General features: G+C 43.7%; 1 protein-coding gene across 1 annotated transcript in view; it reads right to left on the bottom strand.

Annotated features, from left to right (window-relative positions):
- Positions 1-6,625: 6,625 nt before the first annotated feature.
- Positions 6,626-15,865, bottom strand: part of SLC25A33 (solute carrier family 25 member 33) — a 73,583-nt gene continuing 64,343 nt past the window's right edge. Inside the window, exons 5-7 of the mRNA XM_086921394.1 lie at positions 11,929-11,995; positions 9,407-9,690; positions 6,626-7,119 (exon numbers count right to left, since the gene is read on the bottom strand). Coding sequence (XP_086777520.1) covers positions 6,908-7,119; positions 9,407-9,690; positions 11,929-11,995 — 563 coding nt within the window. The 3' untranslated portion in view covers positions 6,626-6,907. The remainder of the gene's footprint in view (positions 7,120-9,406; positions 9,691-11,928; positions 11,996-15,865) is intronic.

Here is a 15,865-nt window from a genome sequence, read left to right on the forward strand (position 1 = left end):
GTTACGCCTACTATATTGCTTTCTATGATGTAAATTAAGTATATAAGCTATGTACTGTCAATAAAACATTGCTCTATCCCTTCCTGAACCCTGTGTGGTTGCAGGAACATGATATCCAGTTCCGGAACGATTCCTTTTTAAGGAATAAAACCCCTAAGAACTCTAACACCACGGACTCTGTTTTCTTTCTTTCCGATTGAGTTATTATTGATTAAGTACTTACCTGCATAGAAATTAAGATGGTAAATTAAATATTTACGACAATCAGATTAGTGTTCTTTTAGAACTTCCCGCTAAAGCGTTAACTAGTAAAATACTGGCAACTCACCCGGCGGGAGATATTGCCATCAATAGACAAAATGGTTACACAGTCAAATGGGCAGGTGTAAGTCAACCTGACCTTTGCAAGCACCTTTTAACCACCTGTAAAGATGACTTTATAGTCTGTCTCGATGAAAACACTAATAAACCAGATGTTCTTAGTTCCTTTAAGAATATAACCCAGATCATACAAAATAACTACGGGCAAAATGTAAGAAACGGTCTGACAAGAGAAGCAGCTGGTTTGATCCCAAATGTTCACAAGCCCATGCAGCCTTGATAACTGCCTTACATAAGCCCATAAAAGATCGAGCAGCTATAAAAAAAGGGCAAGATTAGCCTATAAGATGTCTCTTAAGGAACGTAAGGCAGCCATAAAGTTCGAATTATGGCAAGATTTAATACGAGCATCAGACCTGAAAGATACAAAAGGTTTTTGGAAGGCAGTGAATGCCCCTTTTCTTGCCCCAGGTAACTCGCCTAGCATCAAAATCACAATAGGGGAGGATAAATGGGTGATCCATGTCTCTGGCCTTTATAACAATCAGGTGGACTCCCAAAATGAGGCGGCCTTATGTATAAACCCCCTAGCCATCTTCCTATTCAAATCGATATTGATGCCCAGGATGTGATCTTGGCTATTAATGAAAGTGTTGGGGGTAAAGCCCCAGGTCCCGCCAGCATAACAATGGATTTATTAAATCAAACCCACTGCTAAGGAGACCCTTGTTGGCCTTGGTCTTAAAAGCTTGTTTTACCCTGGGATTTACAGCTACCTGGATGGAGTCGATACTTGTCCCCATTTATAAGAAGGGCAATCGTGACGACCCGTACTGCTACAGACCAATATCATTACTGGATTCTTTTGGAAAGGTGGCTGGGAGTGTTGTCTTAAACCGCCCCCAGCTTTGGGCGGAGGAAAATGGTGTAATTTCCGAATTACAGTATGGCTTCCGCCAAGGTGTGGGAACCATCGAACAATGTCTGAATTTGAACATACTGTTAGGAAAATATTTACAGGCTAAAAGGGGAAACTTATTTTTTGTGCTTTGTTGATTTTAGTTCAGCCTTTGACTGTGTTAACCATCAGAAGCTATGGAGCATTCTAGATGCTATGGGGGGGGGGGGGGGTCGATCCACCCATTCTTAATTTTTTTAAAAGTCTTATTTAGACGCCAGGGCCCAGGTGCGCTATGGAAGCGGTGGTGAGCTCAGTAAGAGCCTACCTGTAAAGAAGGGGGTGAGGCAGGGGTGCGTGTTAGCACCCCTCCTGTTCACTCTTTATATTAATAGCCTGGGAGTAAAATTACGTAATGAACGTCAGGATTTGCCATGCATAAACACATGACCAATAGGAGCATTACTATATGCGGACGATGCTGTCCTATTGGCTCACACTCCCATTAGCCTACAAAATGTTATCTCTAGCTTTTCTGCCTATATGTTAGATCTTGACCTCCGTGTAAATATAAACAAAACCTTTACAATGAAATGTTGCAAGCCCAGTATTAAGTGTCGAGAATTCGCTATTGAAAACAGGAAACTCAAATTTACAGTTCACTTTTCTTACCTGGGCATTGTATTTGAAAAAAAAGGGGTCTATGGGTTAAAGCAATTGAATCTAGGAAATTATTATTTTGTAAAGCTACTGGCGCTATAATTAACTTTGCCAGGAAGTTGGGGAGGCACCCAGTTGCAGATCTATTAACAATTTATAAAGCTAAATGCATTCCTGTTGCTTTGTACAGAGAAGGCATCTGGGGTCATGCTAACGTTGAGTGCCTGAAGTTAGTTGATAACAGGTTCTTAAGATATCTTCTAGCTGTACCGAGTAGCACAGCCGTATTCATATGCCACGCTGAGTTGGGGTTGCCTTACCTTTCAGATTGGATTACATTGTAGCCTAGTCTGTTGTGGCACAAGGTCTTGACCAGTACTTCTACTGGTTTGAATAGGGACCTGATTAACGATTGCTTGTCCCTTGATGGGGCTGATCGCATCCCCTGGTTGACTTAGGTTAAAAAAAAAAAATTAGAGAGTTTAAGACATTCCGAATACTACTCTAACCCGGACAGTATGAATAATGTTACTAGAAATAATTTAAAATCATTATGTTTGGACTACTTGGAGTCCATCAATTTAGCCAGTAATATTGTAAAAACTGTCAGTGAGAGCTCACCAACTACTCTTGACTCAACCAGGAATACAACAATACTTATTAAATACTGTAGGAGCTGATGATAGATTGTTATTGACCCATTTACGCCTTGGAATTTTTCACATTAGCGTCTCCTTTTTAAAGCTCAACGACTGGTCCCATACTATGTTTATGTCCATGTGATAACATCTCTGCACAGTCGACAATTCAGGTCATGTTTTTCTGTAAATTGTATTCCATGCCCAGGAAAAAATTGATTTTACCAATTTTAATAAGATATGGCTTGAGACAATTTCGTCCCCGCCCTTCTAAAGCTGCAATATTTGAATGACAGACCCGTGATTGAACATATTGCCAAATATTTGAAAGGGGTGGTTAGACAACGGATGGTTCCCCTCTTTTTTAAAATATTGTTTGAAATTTTATTTAATATGTATATATTTATGAAATGCAGGTCTTCTTATTTTTTATTATGTACTGTGCCTTTATGGTTTAAAGTTTTTTTTAAATCGAATAAAGCGTATTCTGATCTGATCGTGCGACGTCCCTTGGAGCTGAAAAATCACTATGAGGACAAAAGTAGAAATGGGTGAAAGGTATCTCAGTAACTTGTCATGATTCGCAGACCACCCTTACCTGTGGTAACAGGACAGGCGAGGAGTCTCACTCGCACAAATGTAATTTTAGCCCGATTCTTTAAAAGCGGAAGTTCAACTGTGATTTTAAAGTGTGGCAGCCGCTTGGCATGAGGCTTCACAGCTGGGAAGTGTGTATTACATAAGAACCTAGAAAGAGAGCAGACTACAAGTCCCAGGGCTCCGCATCACTCTAACGAGACTTGTGGCTGAAATCTTGGATTCACAGAGAATGCATTTCTCATGTTTCAGAATGATCTTTGCTAGGCTATCAAGAGGGATGCTTCAGCCAGATTCATATCGACAGATTTGGTATACAAGCGCCTGGAGAGAATAGTATTCAGAGAAATATTCTAGAATAGCATTGTGTTCTACGATGTGTACTGATATATGAACATTGTTTTCAGGAGTCATGCTTCCTAAGGATATGAACTCTAACCTGCACTACTTTCTCCAGAGTAGCAAGATGGATCCTAATTTGTAAAGACTTTGTTACTATATATATATGTAATATGAATGTGCGGAGGCCAATATAGCAAAGTAACTGGGTCCAGGCCCATCCATACATCATCCTGCATGCCCCCCCCCCCCCAAATGCCAAATGGATTGGGCAGACTGTTCTGTCATTATCTCAGGCATAAATCCCCAACATTCTTTCCCTGGGCCTGGAGCCCAAATACTGCAGCCATACCAATGGCAAGTAAGAGCAAATTCGAATTCTTGTGGATGTTATTTTTAATATATAGATCTGCTGAGAGAGGGGTAACCCCACCTAATTTTTCCTCCCGGAGTGACAGAAAGAAAGTCTGTTTCCCAGTGGTGGGGCTGCATTGTAGTACTGGGATGTACATGCTCTGCATTACATTCTGTTTCCTGCTTTCCCCCAAGCCATTCTCGTTCACTTGCCATAGTGAATGGCAGCACAATTAGGGCCCCGAGTCCAGAGGAAGCTCTACAGCTAAGGAGGAGGAGAGTCGCCCCACTTGTTAAAATGCCCCCAGTGAAAAATGAAATTGTAATTAACATGATTACCATTGGCTCTCCCAAACCCCCATCCCGAGCCAAATCTTATGATGAGGATTTGCTGGGTTGGACAGCTGGGTTGAGACAAAGAAAGGGCCTCCAATGCTCTTTGGAGCGCTGAGAGAGCATTCTCCATCCAATCCTGGTGCTGCTCTCATACAGCATGAGAGCAGTACCAAGATTGGTGGGGGGGGGGGGCTGGGCTGAGGCTTGCTGGAAGAAAGAAGAACACTGGAGCAAGGATGGAGGCAAGCGACTTATTTTCAGTTTAAAAAGTATATATTTTAGGTCTGTAGGTCCTTAAATCGTCAACATGCATTACAATACTATTTTAAAGTTAAACGTTTGAACTTCAAAACGATAATATAATGCATGTGGGCATGCAGTATATCTAGTTTACTGTTTTGCCCGCCCCACCACTCTCCATCAGGCAGCCACCACTGTCTTGGTCAGTGGGCAACCAGGGAACCCTACCAATACTGGGCATTTCTGAAAACTAGGGAAGTCCATAGTGGTATGGCCTGCATAGAAACTGCACGTTTTCTTACCCATAAGGTGCTACAAACATCCAAGTATGGGTTTAAAAACACTAGCTTTCCACATTTATGACAGAAAAGTCTTACCCACATGTGGAAGGACGCAATACATGTGATAGTAGCGGACCAAAACAAACATCTAAAGAACTCATTGACTTCACACAGTCCAAGTGTTGACTGGTTCCTGTTGCGGGTGAAAGGCCACACAAGTAGGGTATCGTTTTTATTTGAGACAAGTGTGGGAATCCTAGGTGGTATACATTTTGTAGATCCCTGTAAGATATGAAACTGTCCCTCACAGAAATATGAAGAAAATATGTGATTTTAACCACTGACATTTGCAGGGCATTTAGGTTAAGAAAACATAGTGGAAAGCACACAAGTCACACCACCCAGGACTCCTTTCTAAGTTCCAGAATTGTATGTGGTGGGAGGTTTCCTTGGTTGCCCAGGCCGAACTATTTCAACTACCCACTGTGCCAGAATGAGGGACTATGAAGGAAAAATCTGTTTTCTTGTTGCTTTTGGAGCCTTCCATGTCATGGGCGATCGATCTACTTACACAATTGTAGTAATATTGTCATCAGGAACACAGAAAAAGTAGAATATTTGTTATCAACTGAATTGCTCTCCATTTTTGGTTTTACATGTAAGCCAGTGCTTAAGAAAGAGCACATTTTGAAAAATGCCTTGTAAATCGTATGATACTATAGGTCACTCCAATTTCAGAGTATGACAAATAACCACTATTTCTAAACCCACTTTCTCTGGCACGATTAAAAAAAAAAAAAAAAGTATAGATTTCCTTCATACCCAAGTTTCTGGTGGATACTCAAACTGCCCTCCCATCACCCTATTTTGTATAGTGGCCTCTTTACCATCTAAAAAAGGCCCCACATTAAAATAAATCACCACACTGGCTCAGACAATTTGTTCTATGCTCTGTGTCCGAGGGCGTGGAAGGAGAAAGATGCATGTATCTGGCATCAGTACCCATGGGGCTGCGTATATGCTGCTTTGTTACTACTGTGGCAGTACAGAGTCACCGCGAAACGACATGGCACCACCTACCAGCACGTGAGAGCCTTGATGAAGATTGTCCGGGTATGTTCTAAATGGGAGGAATCTGCAGTTAGATTGTCCACCAGAAAGAGCGCCACCTAATGGAAGCAACTGGTTTATAAGTGTTAGTAAATGGGAACTATTAATGCATGCCACCTTTTATTTCTCATTTTAGATATAAATGCTTCTGTAGAGCAGGTTGTGCCCAGCAGTGTCAAAAATAAACATTCAAGCATGGTCTAAAAAAGAAGACCGGGGGGTTTCATTTGGGGCGTTACACTTTAAGAGCAAACAAAATAATATGAAAGTAAAATTACTGAAAAGGCTGTGCTTTCTTAACAGTAGTCACACTCATGTTAAAAACAAGAGACTTAAAGCAGTAGTCACTTTTTCTCTCTAGAGTTTACAGCTGACGTGCTCTTTTCTTTATTATTTGTAAGAAAAGGTCTGAGAAATGGGGAGAAAAAAACAGAACTCTATTGAATAACATGTTAAAAATCAAAAATGTGGGAGGTTTTCAAGTTAAAGCTTGATGAATTAATGTAAATGTCATAAACCTGGAGAGGGTCTATTGATTGATGGAGAATACATTTTGGAAGGTCTGAAATCTGGAAGTCTCGCGAGACACAAATTCATCCAGCCCTTTTGCCTCAGAGACAGGTTTTCATAGTTAGCTATCCTACCAAAATAGTGACAGACACACACACACACACACACACTATCAAACAGTCAAGCGATACCGAACAGGATGGACAAGCAACCTAGAGGTTTGAATACAGCCACCAGAGAGTATCTAATCTGCATGTCATGTTCAAATCCTCACTGTGCTGACCCAGCTTTGCTTCGGTTTTACTCCGGCTCAAGAACAGGCTGAAGATGCAGGCCCAATGCTCATTTCACAGAGTGATTTTATTCACTAGCAGCTTAAACCTTAATCATGACCCTGCACGTTTCAAATAAAATATTTTATATATATTTAATTAACTATTAACGTTAATAATAGTCCAATCCTTTTAGAAAGAAACAATCCAAAAGGCAATGTCCATCGTGCCGAGGGACCTGAACCAGTGTCCAGTACTTGGCCAGCTCCTCAGCACTGTTAGCAGTGTATCTGACCGTAAGTCTTTTGAGGGTTCCCCCTCCTTTGGGTGGTCAGTTGGTATGGTCCACCCTTACAAAGGTCTTTTTGTGTGGTCTTCCAGAAGGTAGACTATGAGCTCATAAGTGGACAGCACGATTGCTGTGTTTGGAATCTGTCGCACCAGCTGTGCCGAAAGTCCTCTGTAGAAAGCGGCGTATCCTTCCTCACGGGCCACCAAGCGCGCAGTCTGGCAGAAGGTCTTGTATTTGGTGCCTTCCTCTCGTAACCTGGTCCGGATCACCTCTAGAAGTAAGAAAAGGCATGGTCAGAAGTAGTAGCAAGGAACTTGACAAAACAGGGTTGTGTATCTAACACAGATTCCATCTTGCTTTCAGGAAGCGACTAAAGACATTCCTGTTCCAATAGTGTCTTTCTATGTCCTCTGGTCTTACAGCGCTGGGATGCTCGAGAGTAGCCATGCGCTATACAAGAGGGTATTCATTCATTCATCTTGGTGTTGACGGACTGACCTAATTTACATACATCAGCCATCTAGTAGTTTGTTCCGATATACATTTAAAAACAGTGTGTGAGCATCGGTTTCTGCAATCGAACATAAGGGACAATGATCTTAGTTGTAACTTATTTAAATATGTCTTTAGATAAAGCAGTAATTATGAAGACATTGAACAATGACAGTGTAGCCTCCTTCGATATCCGAAATAATTACAAAAATGGTGTTCGGGGCAAGACCATTAAAAAAGGACTTTTCCAGGACAAAAAGGGACTAAAACTGCCTCCGAGCTATTTAAAAAACTCAAAATCGTACAAACACGATTTTCCAATAGTAGGGTTATTCTAAACCTGGGAAGCATTAGAAGGCCTCACACTGGAAAATCCTCCTTGTACACTCATTTATTGAAATGTTTTGTAGAGAGCCAGTATGACCCATCGGAATCACTTTTTTAATCCTAATTTCCAATCTAATATAATAACACGTTATATGAAATGTATAACAAGCAATAAACATTTAAAGATCATGTCTGCAGCTACTTGCAAAATATGTTTGGAGGTGTGACAGGTGCGTGAATACTACCAATTGTGAGTGTAAAATTAGAACTAGAACTAGCAAATCGATTTTTCTCACTTGACATTCCATGGTGTGGTAGAATTTTCTGTGAGTAAATCTACTCACGGGGTGGGCTGAATGAGTTCCAGGGCGGTGTAACCTGTCAAAGCAGGTGAACACCCATAACCTCCAAGGCACGGATACATTTTCGGCAAGCACATTCCCTCCATGGATACTGTCAAAGAGATATTTTTGTAACGATTATAATGAAGTCCTTCTATAGGCTAGGAAAGGTGTGTGTGGGGGGAGCGGGTCCTCAAAAAGTAGCGACGGTGCAGAGAGAAGGGATTTCTCCATGAAAACTGGGACATTTTCACATGGAGAACCTAAAAAAGTTTGTGTTTCATCTGCACATGTGGAAATAAACACTTGCACCATTTTGCAACTGTGTAAATGTTTATGCATACTAGTACTTTTTTTAATTTGCCAAGGCCGCAGATTCCCATTTGCTCTCCTTTCTCTTTTGGTGAGTTGCAGGAATGGCAGTGTTGTATGCCATAGATTGATAGAATACATTTCTAATTTTGCTTCGGGACCTTTGTGAACTGCAGGTACAGCTTCCCGCTTTCATACCCCAAGGTTCTTATTCCCCAATCTTTTATCCATCGTCATATTTACTTGGTTTAATAAAGTGATACACTGTTTTTCACTTGTTGCATTCTTCAATGGTGACCACCGATACCTGGGAGGAAAATGAACAGATAATCTCTGTATCTTGATTTACAGAAGAGGAGCCTAGCTTTTTTATTTCTGAATTACAGGCAGCTTTTAGATTACTTACTGTGGAAAGTACCAATACTTACACTGGGCTTTAGACCAACCCACTGCTTACCACTTGCTGGCTTTTTTGACTGTCTCATTTGCTTGTTTATGGTTTATGGAATTCTCTTCCTAGTCTTGTGCTTGCCCTCCCCTGGAGCATAGCTTCTTTATTATCCTTTTGACTGCCCGATTGTACCCTTCCACTGAGCCAGTACAGGAAACCACTTTTTCTCTTTCAGCACTCTATGAGAGTGCATGCATTTTCTTGCTCTCTCCCTTTTGAAATATCCACTTCTCCCATCATACACAGTGTTGCTACCTCCTCACGACCTCGTTCTCCCCTTCCCTCCCCCCTTATTTCCACCATCTTGGAATGGTAACCTATAGAAAAAAAGGGCACCCGTGTCATGATGCATGCATGCATATAAGTTATCACTTTGGGCTGATGTACCGTCACGACATGCCTGCGTGATGGCGCATTTTATATTGCCAATGCTGCACATCATCAGCAAAAACCATTGGCAAAGCCTACTGGGCTGCCAAGCAATACTCTTTTTTGGAATGGCTCCGAATTTGTAGCTCACCCGTTCTCATTATGTCCAGAAAACGGCCTGATATTTGACATGAAAGTCAGCAAATATAACATAAGCAGTGAAGAGCAGTATACCAAACTCTTTGCCCGAGGAGATCAAAACATACCGTGTGGGTAAGCGATGCAAGAGGCACAGCCCTTGGAGAATGCTGCAGCCAACATTAGCCCCATGAAGTTGGTGGATCCCTTGCTGTTGGAGGGGGCTGGCGCTGAAGACAGGTGCCCTGCCTTCACATGCTTTCTTAAGGCCTCATAGATGACAAAACAGATGATGGTCTCCGAGATTCCAGCATAGGAGGCAGTCAGACCCCTGTAGAACCCTCGCACGCCCTCTGTATGATACACATAGCGAGCACACTGCAGGGCATTCCTTGGCTTCAAACCACGCACCCTAAAAAAAATAAAAGGATACATGAAAGTTAGTGTAGCAAAAAACTCCTATGTCCATTGAAAGCGACACAAACAATTAACCAAGATGGTCGGTGAAGCAAGAAAAATCACATGGCCACAGCAAGTCATATCATAACCAAGACTAGGAAGAGGGTGTCCAGGGCCTTCCATGCAGTTTGGCAGCGTGCCCTTTATACTTAGGGAAAACTTCCGTCAGGTTAGGTAGGGTCAGACATGCTCTAGGTGCCACAGATTGAAGTCTTAGAGGTTCGGCGAATCACAAAAAGGCACTTCCAGCTATCAGATCAAAATGAACCCATTTATAAAGATAAGCACTCTAGAGCTTACGTGTACGAAGCTTTACCACGAGGGAAAATAAGGACTTCAATTGTTATACTAAAAATATACATCAACACCGAGACAACAATCACTCAAGCTTTTATATACAAGAAAGTAACACTGGGGGAACATTCTAACCACCACATCAAACAAGATGCAGCAACTGGCAACTAGCACCCACGCTGATCTACTCTGTCAAACAAGAGACAGCAACAGACCGCTTCCATTTCAGCCGTTATCTCTAGCAAGATCCAAAACTAAGAAGAGACAAACATACTCTAGCTGTGATACAAGGTAAAAAAGTAAACATTTCCAGCCCATGGATTGAGGGAATTTTTACAGCTGCTCCCTCAACCTCACTTTTCTTGTGCTGCGCTTTGTTTTGCTGCTTTACCTGCTAATAGCTGCTCTGTATTTTGCGGTTATGCGGTTAGGTGGACATTTTTTAACCAGCCACTATGGTTTCATTACAGTGTGCTTTGACTGGGGTTTTCAATAACTTGCATCTTATGAACCACATGTCAAACAGCGGCCATATGATGGAGCAGCGGCAGGTTAACTGGGTCTGGAGAACATGCCTATTCGAATCCACACTGTTCATGGCCCTTTTTTAGGGATACATGCCAGTGGCTCTGCAGCTTTTGCACTGGCTGCTGTACGCTCCTCTTGCAGGTGATGTGTACAAGGAAACTAGTAATTCTGGTTTAAAGTTCACAGGAAGGATTTTCAGTTCAGAATCTGAGTTTCTCCTACCAGAGTCGGGGCACAATCTGCCTCAGTTACACCTCCGATGGAAGTGCCAGGAACCCCCAGCTCACAGGCGCACCCTCCCATAGTATTCATCTCGTGCTGGTCCTAAGGGCTGTTTCCATGGAAGAATCTATGATTTCTCACATGGTTCTTCCAAAGGTCAAGCTGCAGGAGGAAGGAGGACACCTTGCTTACTTCGCACTTAATATGCACAGCTCAGCAGGTCCTCAGCAAGCTCTCATGGTGGAACTGCTCTATTGCCCATCCTCCATTGGGTTTACCAAACTCATCAATACTACACCACCCCAGGAATCTCAATATGTGGCTATCTCACGCCTCGTTTCCATAAGTTGGAATCACTGATATTCGGTTTTCCAGTCACCCACTGGCGCTCCGTATTGAACAGGGGATTTTTTGCCATGACACATGCTTCTATCTCCTCTGCCTCTCATGCTGAGGGTTTTCTATGAGGGTTTCTTGCATGTAAGCCTCCTTATTAGTGTACTGGCCCAGTTACCGACACATGTAGCTAGCATCCTTTCAGCTGAAAATAATCATGCGTCATGGGTGTTTATTTAACCAGATATCATCCCTGTATGTGTTGTGTAAAGATAGGCTTTAATTACTTCTGTTTTTTTTACTTGTTTTTTTCTAATATTTTCCTCCATGGAATTAATCACTTTCCTGTTCATGACTGGACTAATGTTTAAACTTAATATTTTTAATCTGTGCCCACGGTTTCTTCGTAAAGGGCTCTCATTGAGCAACCTTGTTCATCATCAACTAAAGGGTTATCTTAGCAGAACTCGCACCCTACAGAGCTTACACCTCAGCTGGTGATCTTGTCTACTGCGACAAATGGACGTCATGTGGACAATCAACAATCTTAGGAAACCCTAGAGTCCAGCCACAAAGAAGAGATCCCAGGATCCAAACATCAAAAACAACACAAATTCAACATGAGACATGTTACCAAGTAAACCACTCACGTCATCACACCATTGAGGAACAAGATCGTACCAATGAGCAGGTGAGGATTGCTTTGAACTCACCCCAAATGTACTCTGAACGTAGCCGCTATGGCCACCGACCCCCTCCCTCCATCACTGCAAACCCCGGCGCAAACACGCAGCTACCACCTGACCCTTACCTGCGATCGAGCTGCATCCTGGTTTTCACCATCCAGATGGGGTTCATCAAGGAGTTAGTGATGAAAGCTAGGGGAGAAAATTACAATTGAGGGAGCGGTTCCTCTGCCCCACAATAGTAAAAAGTCACCAGCTTATAGTGAGAAAAGGGTGTCGACCTGAAGGTGTGCTCCTTCACAGATGGACAGTATGTGGTATATTATCCCTCATCAGACACTTCGGCTGCCAGGTTGCGCTCTACTTCTCTGACACCATGCTCCTTCTCTCGCCTTTTCTGTTACAAACCTGACTGGATGTGCTAGCCCAAATGCTTCATTTGTAGAGAACGAGAACTACTGAAAACAGAGGGCCGGATTCACAAAATGGCCTCCGTACTTGTGGTGGTGGCCCCACAGTCGTGGCATGGGGCCTTAATCGTGGCGGGATCTCTGCAAAGAGTAACTACAGTTCGGAGGAACTGCCACGACTACAGGGCATCAGCCACAAGTGTGGGGCCCAGCACTCGTGGCGCGGGACCTCAGCAACGAGTAACTGCAATTCGGAGGATCCACTACTACTCTGGGGCCTTCACCACCAGTGCGGAGGCCCTTTGTGCATAGGCCCAGAGTATCCTCTCAGCATAGAGCGATCCAGCAAACCATCCTGATAGGAGGTGAGGTGGGAGCTGAAGGAGGGGCAGATACCCTCAATGGGAAGGAAGCATACTTTCCAGTAATACCTTCAATCATAAGCCCTCCGCATGCCTTCCCTACTGTTAGACACCTCCAATAATATGTATGGAAAGTGTTTGCAAGTGTTATAAATACATGTAAGAACCCACACCAGTCCACTAATAATACAGATAAGTAACGTTCATTTTTCCAGAATAAGATCTTCCAAGGAATCAGCGGTTGTAGACAACAAAAAACAACATTCAGTCCTCAAAGGCAGGCTCTCACTGGGGAATTATCTGCTGTTGCTTCTGAACAGAGTGATTATCCACATTAAGAAGAATGGCGAGATATGTACCCATCGCACAAGGTCTGTGGTGTAGGTATCTCCCTCATAGACATAGTTTATTAGAACCATCTCCTCTCTATGCAGAGATCTAACGAGAAGCGGAGATGTCCCAAAATAGAAGACACTTATACCTAATGTTAGGAGTACCTTTCCCACTGCTCAATGCTTAATTTGTGCCGGTGGTTGCAGGTGGTGGGCACTGGCACTCATTTTCTGGGTTCAGGACTTATTTTTCATCATCATACTATGATCCAGAGCAAGAGAGAAAAGCAGAAAAGCGAGAAAATGAGCAAGAGAAAGGTAGGAAAATAGTGACAATGAGACCGAAGTGATTTAAAAAAACTTGCAAGAGATATAAAGACAGCAGAAATCAGGGGTGGTGGGGAGAAGTGGAATATATAAAATTAGGCAGCATTGATATTCGGCATCTCGACAGCGCCAGCAGCGGGCTACTAAGGAAAACGTGGGCCCTTCACATTTTTCTAACAAATTAAGGACAGTATTGTGTGGCAGAGGGTCAAACAAAAAGATCAGCGAAAACCCTCGCCTGTATAGCCATGGAAAACTCAACAGGGAACTAGCTCACCGAGGACACCAGGGGGCCCCCTTGTCCCACAGGTTCTTAAATTAGGCACAGCACCCGCTCTATTACGCAAACCTTGGCCGTAGCTCATCTGCTCACCCAGGGGAGTGGTCGCTATAAATCAGGGGCACTGTGGTGCTTGAATTAAGGCGCCCATCCCGCAGCGGCCGAATGCCCAGTGCGTGCTTGGCACTGTCCCGAGTCTGTAGTAGGTATGCCCACTTCCTTGTGTAGAAGAAAGGTCCCAACGTCCCTCCTGCTACTGATCTGGTCTCCTCACACCTTGAGAAGTAGTGGCAGTATCTCCACAGTTGTGGTTTTACATTCAGCAATGGACGGGAGTGGGCATTAGTAAGAGCAAAGACCGCTGCAGACGGAGTAGTGTCAGTGCTGCGTGCAGGTTCCTGGGAGGGAGAGTAGGTGGGTGGGTGGGTTTGGGTGAGTGGGTGTATCCACATTAATAGTCCAGGCCCCTCTCCACCTCTTTACAGAATCTCAAGCGGTCCAAGGCCTGGCGTGAGGCGCTCTGGCAGCACAAGCGTTCGGTTTGGATTGCGCAGCCTTCTGGTCCTTGTTTATTTAATGGCGCAGTGTACTCTGCCCTCGTCTATAATATCGGACCTGCAGGATGGATTTCAGGTCACACAAATGTCCACTGGACAGGACTGTAGTAAACATGGTCGCCCAGCCTCGACACCATGTGAACTAAACGACCACAATGGAGCCAGATAACCATGGGCCCAACAGACCCGGGGCCCTAATTAACAATGCGACCTGAACTATAAAAATCTATTCATTGTGCTAGAAGCAACGAAATCTATTCGTGTGCATAAGGCAAATGTAAAGTAAACAGAAGCGACGAGGGAACGGAGCTGCTGCAGGCTGGTTCCTTTGTAGTGAAGATGGCGACTGCGGAGCCTGGGTTTCTAACCCCTGCCCACGGTTCAGTGCACGAGGTCCCTGGTGCACTCGGGAATGAAGGGGGTTTATGGAAGGGTGCATGCTGAGACTGCGCGCTTAGAAGGGGCCGCGCCTCCACGCAGGAGTAAAAGCCATCCTTCAGCTACGTCGAGTGTTGAAAGTGAAGGGGCAGACGCTGTCGGTATCACAGGGGACAGGCCTGGGCCTGGTTCTGCTGGACGGAGAGAGGGCGTCCAGTTCATGGTTTCCTTGTGTCGAGGTTCAGAAACCTGCACAGTCAGAGCTGCCGATGCACAGCAGGGGGCCAGGGGCCAGCTCAGCTCCGCAGGTAATAGGAGCAGAGGATGCGAGGACGGAAAAGAAGGGGGTGGGCAGGAGATTTTGTTTATTTTAAAAGTTTTATATAGCGCTGGCTAGACCCAGAGGTATCAGAGCGCTTTACAGGAGTAATATATTATAAAGCAAACAAGTAGATAAAAGATCATGAAAACATGCACAATATACAAATCAAAATAGATTAACAGGTGCAAGGGCTATACACTTCATTTCCTTTTACATCACCTAATTACTTGGACAAATATAACATGGTGATTGGGGATCAAGTGCAGGTCACAGGTTAGGACCCTCAATAATAATTGGGCCAACATGGCATACAAGTGGATAAGGAATAATGAAGACAACATGCGGGATAGACAAATCAAATAGGTAAAAAGGGGCAAAAGCTATACATTTCGGGTAATAGGTAGATGATGTTCAGGAAATGGACAGGTACTTACTGGCCACATATAACATGGTGATTGGAGATAGAGTGCAGGTCAGAGGTTAGGATCCCCAATAATAATTGAGGAGGTGGATTTTGAGGTCTTTTTTTAAGCCAGAATAGGAGGGGTTACAGCACAGGTTTATTGGGAGGGCATTTCAGATGATAGGGGCATTACCACGGAAGGAGCGCAATTGTGTGGTTTTCTCTTTATGAAGTGGTTGGATTAGGAGGAGGGTGTTGGTGCTTCAGTGTTTGTGTGCTGCCTGCAATGAGGAGTTTCGTGGAGAGGTACTGCGGAGTGTTTTGGTGGAGGGCTTTATGAGTAATGCAGGCAGTTTTGTAGGTGGATCTGCCTTCAATAAAGAGCAATTTAAGAGATTTGACAGCTGGGGATATATGATCGTAACATTTGCAGTCTGTGATGAGCTTGGCTGCAAGGTTGAGCACAGCTTTGATTGGAGCAAGGTGGACCTTTGGGATTCCGTTGAGGATGGTGTTACCATCATTAATACGTGAAAGAACAAGTGACTGAACAACAAGTTTAAAATCATCGGTAGGTAAAAAGAGCTTGATTTTCTTGGTGACGGAGAGTGAAGAGGGCTCCTTTAGCTACATTTTGATGAGGAAAGATACACTTAAGGCTGCAAAGAGGACACCGAGGGACAGAGTGGGT

The sequence above is a fragment of the Lissotriton vulgaris genome, chromosome 5, assembly GCF_964263255.1.
Source record: "Lissotriton vulgaris chromosome 5, aLisVul1.2, whole genome shotgun sequence".
In the NCBI taxonomy this organism is placed as follows: domain Eukaryota; kingdom Metazoa; phylum Chordata; class Amphibia; order Caudata; family Salamandridae; genus Lissotriton; species Lissotriton vulgaris.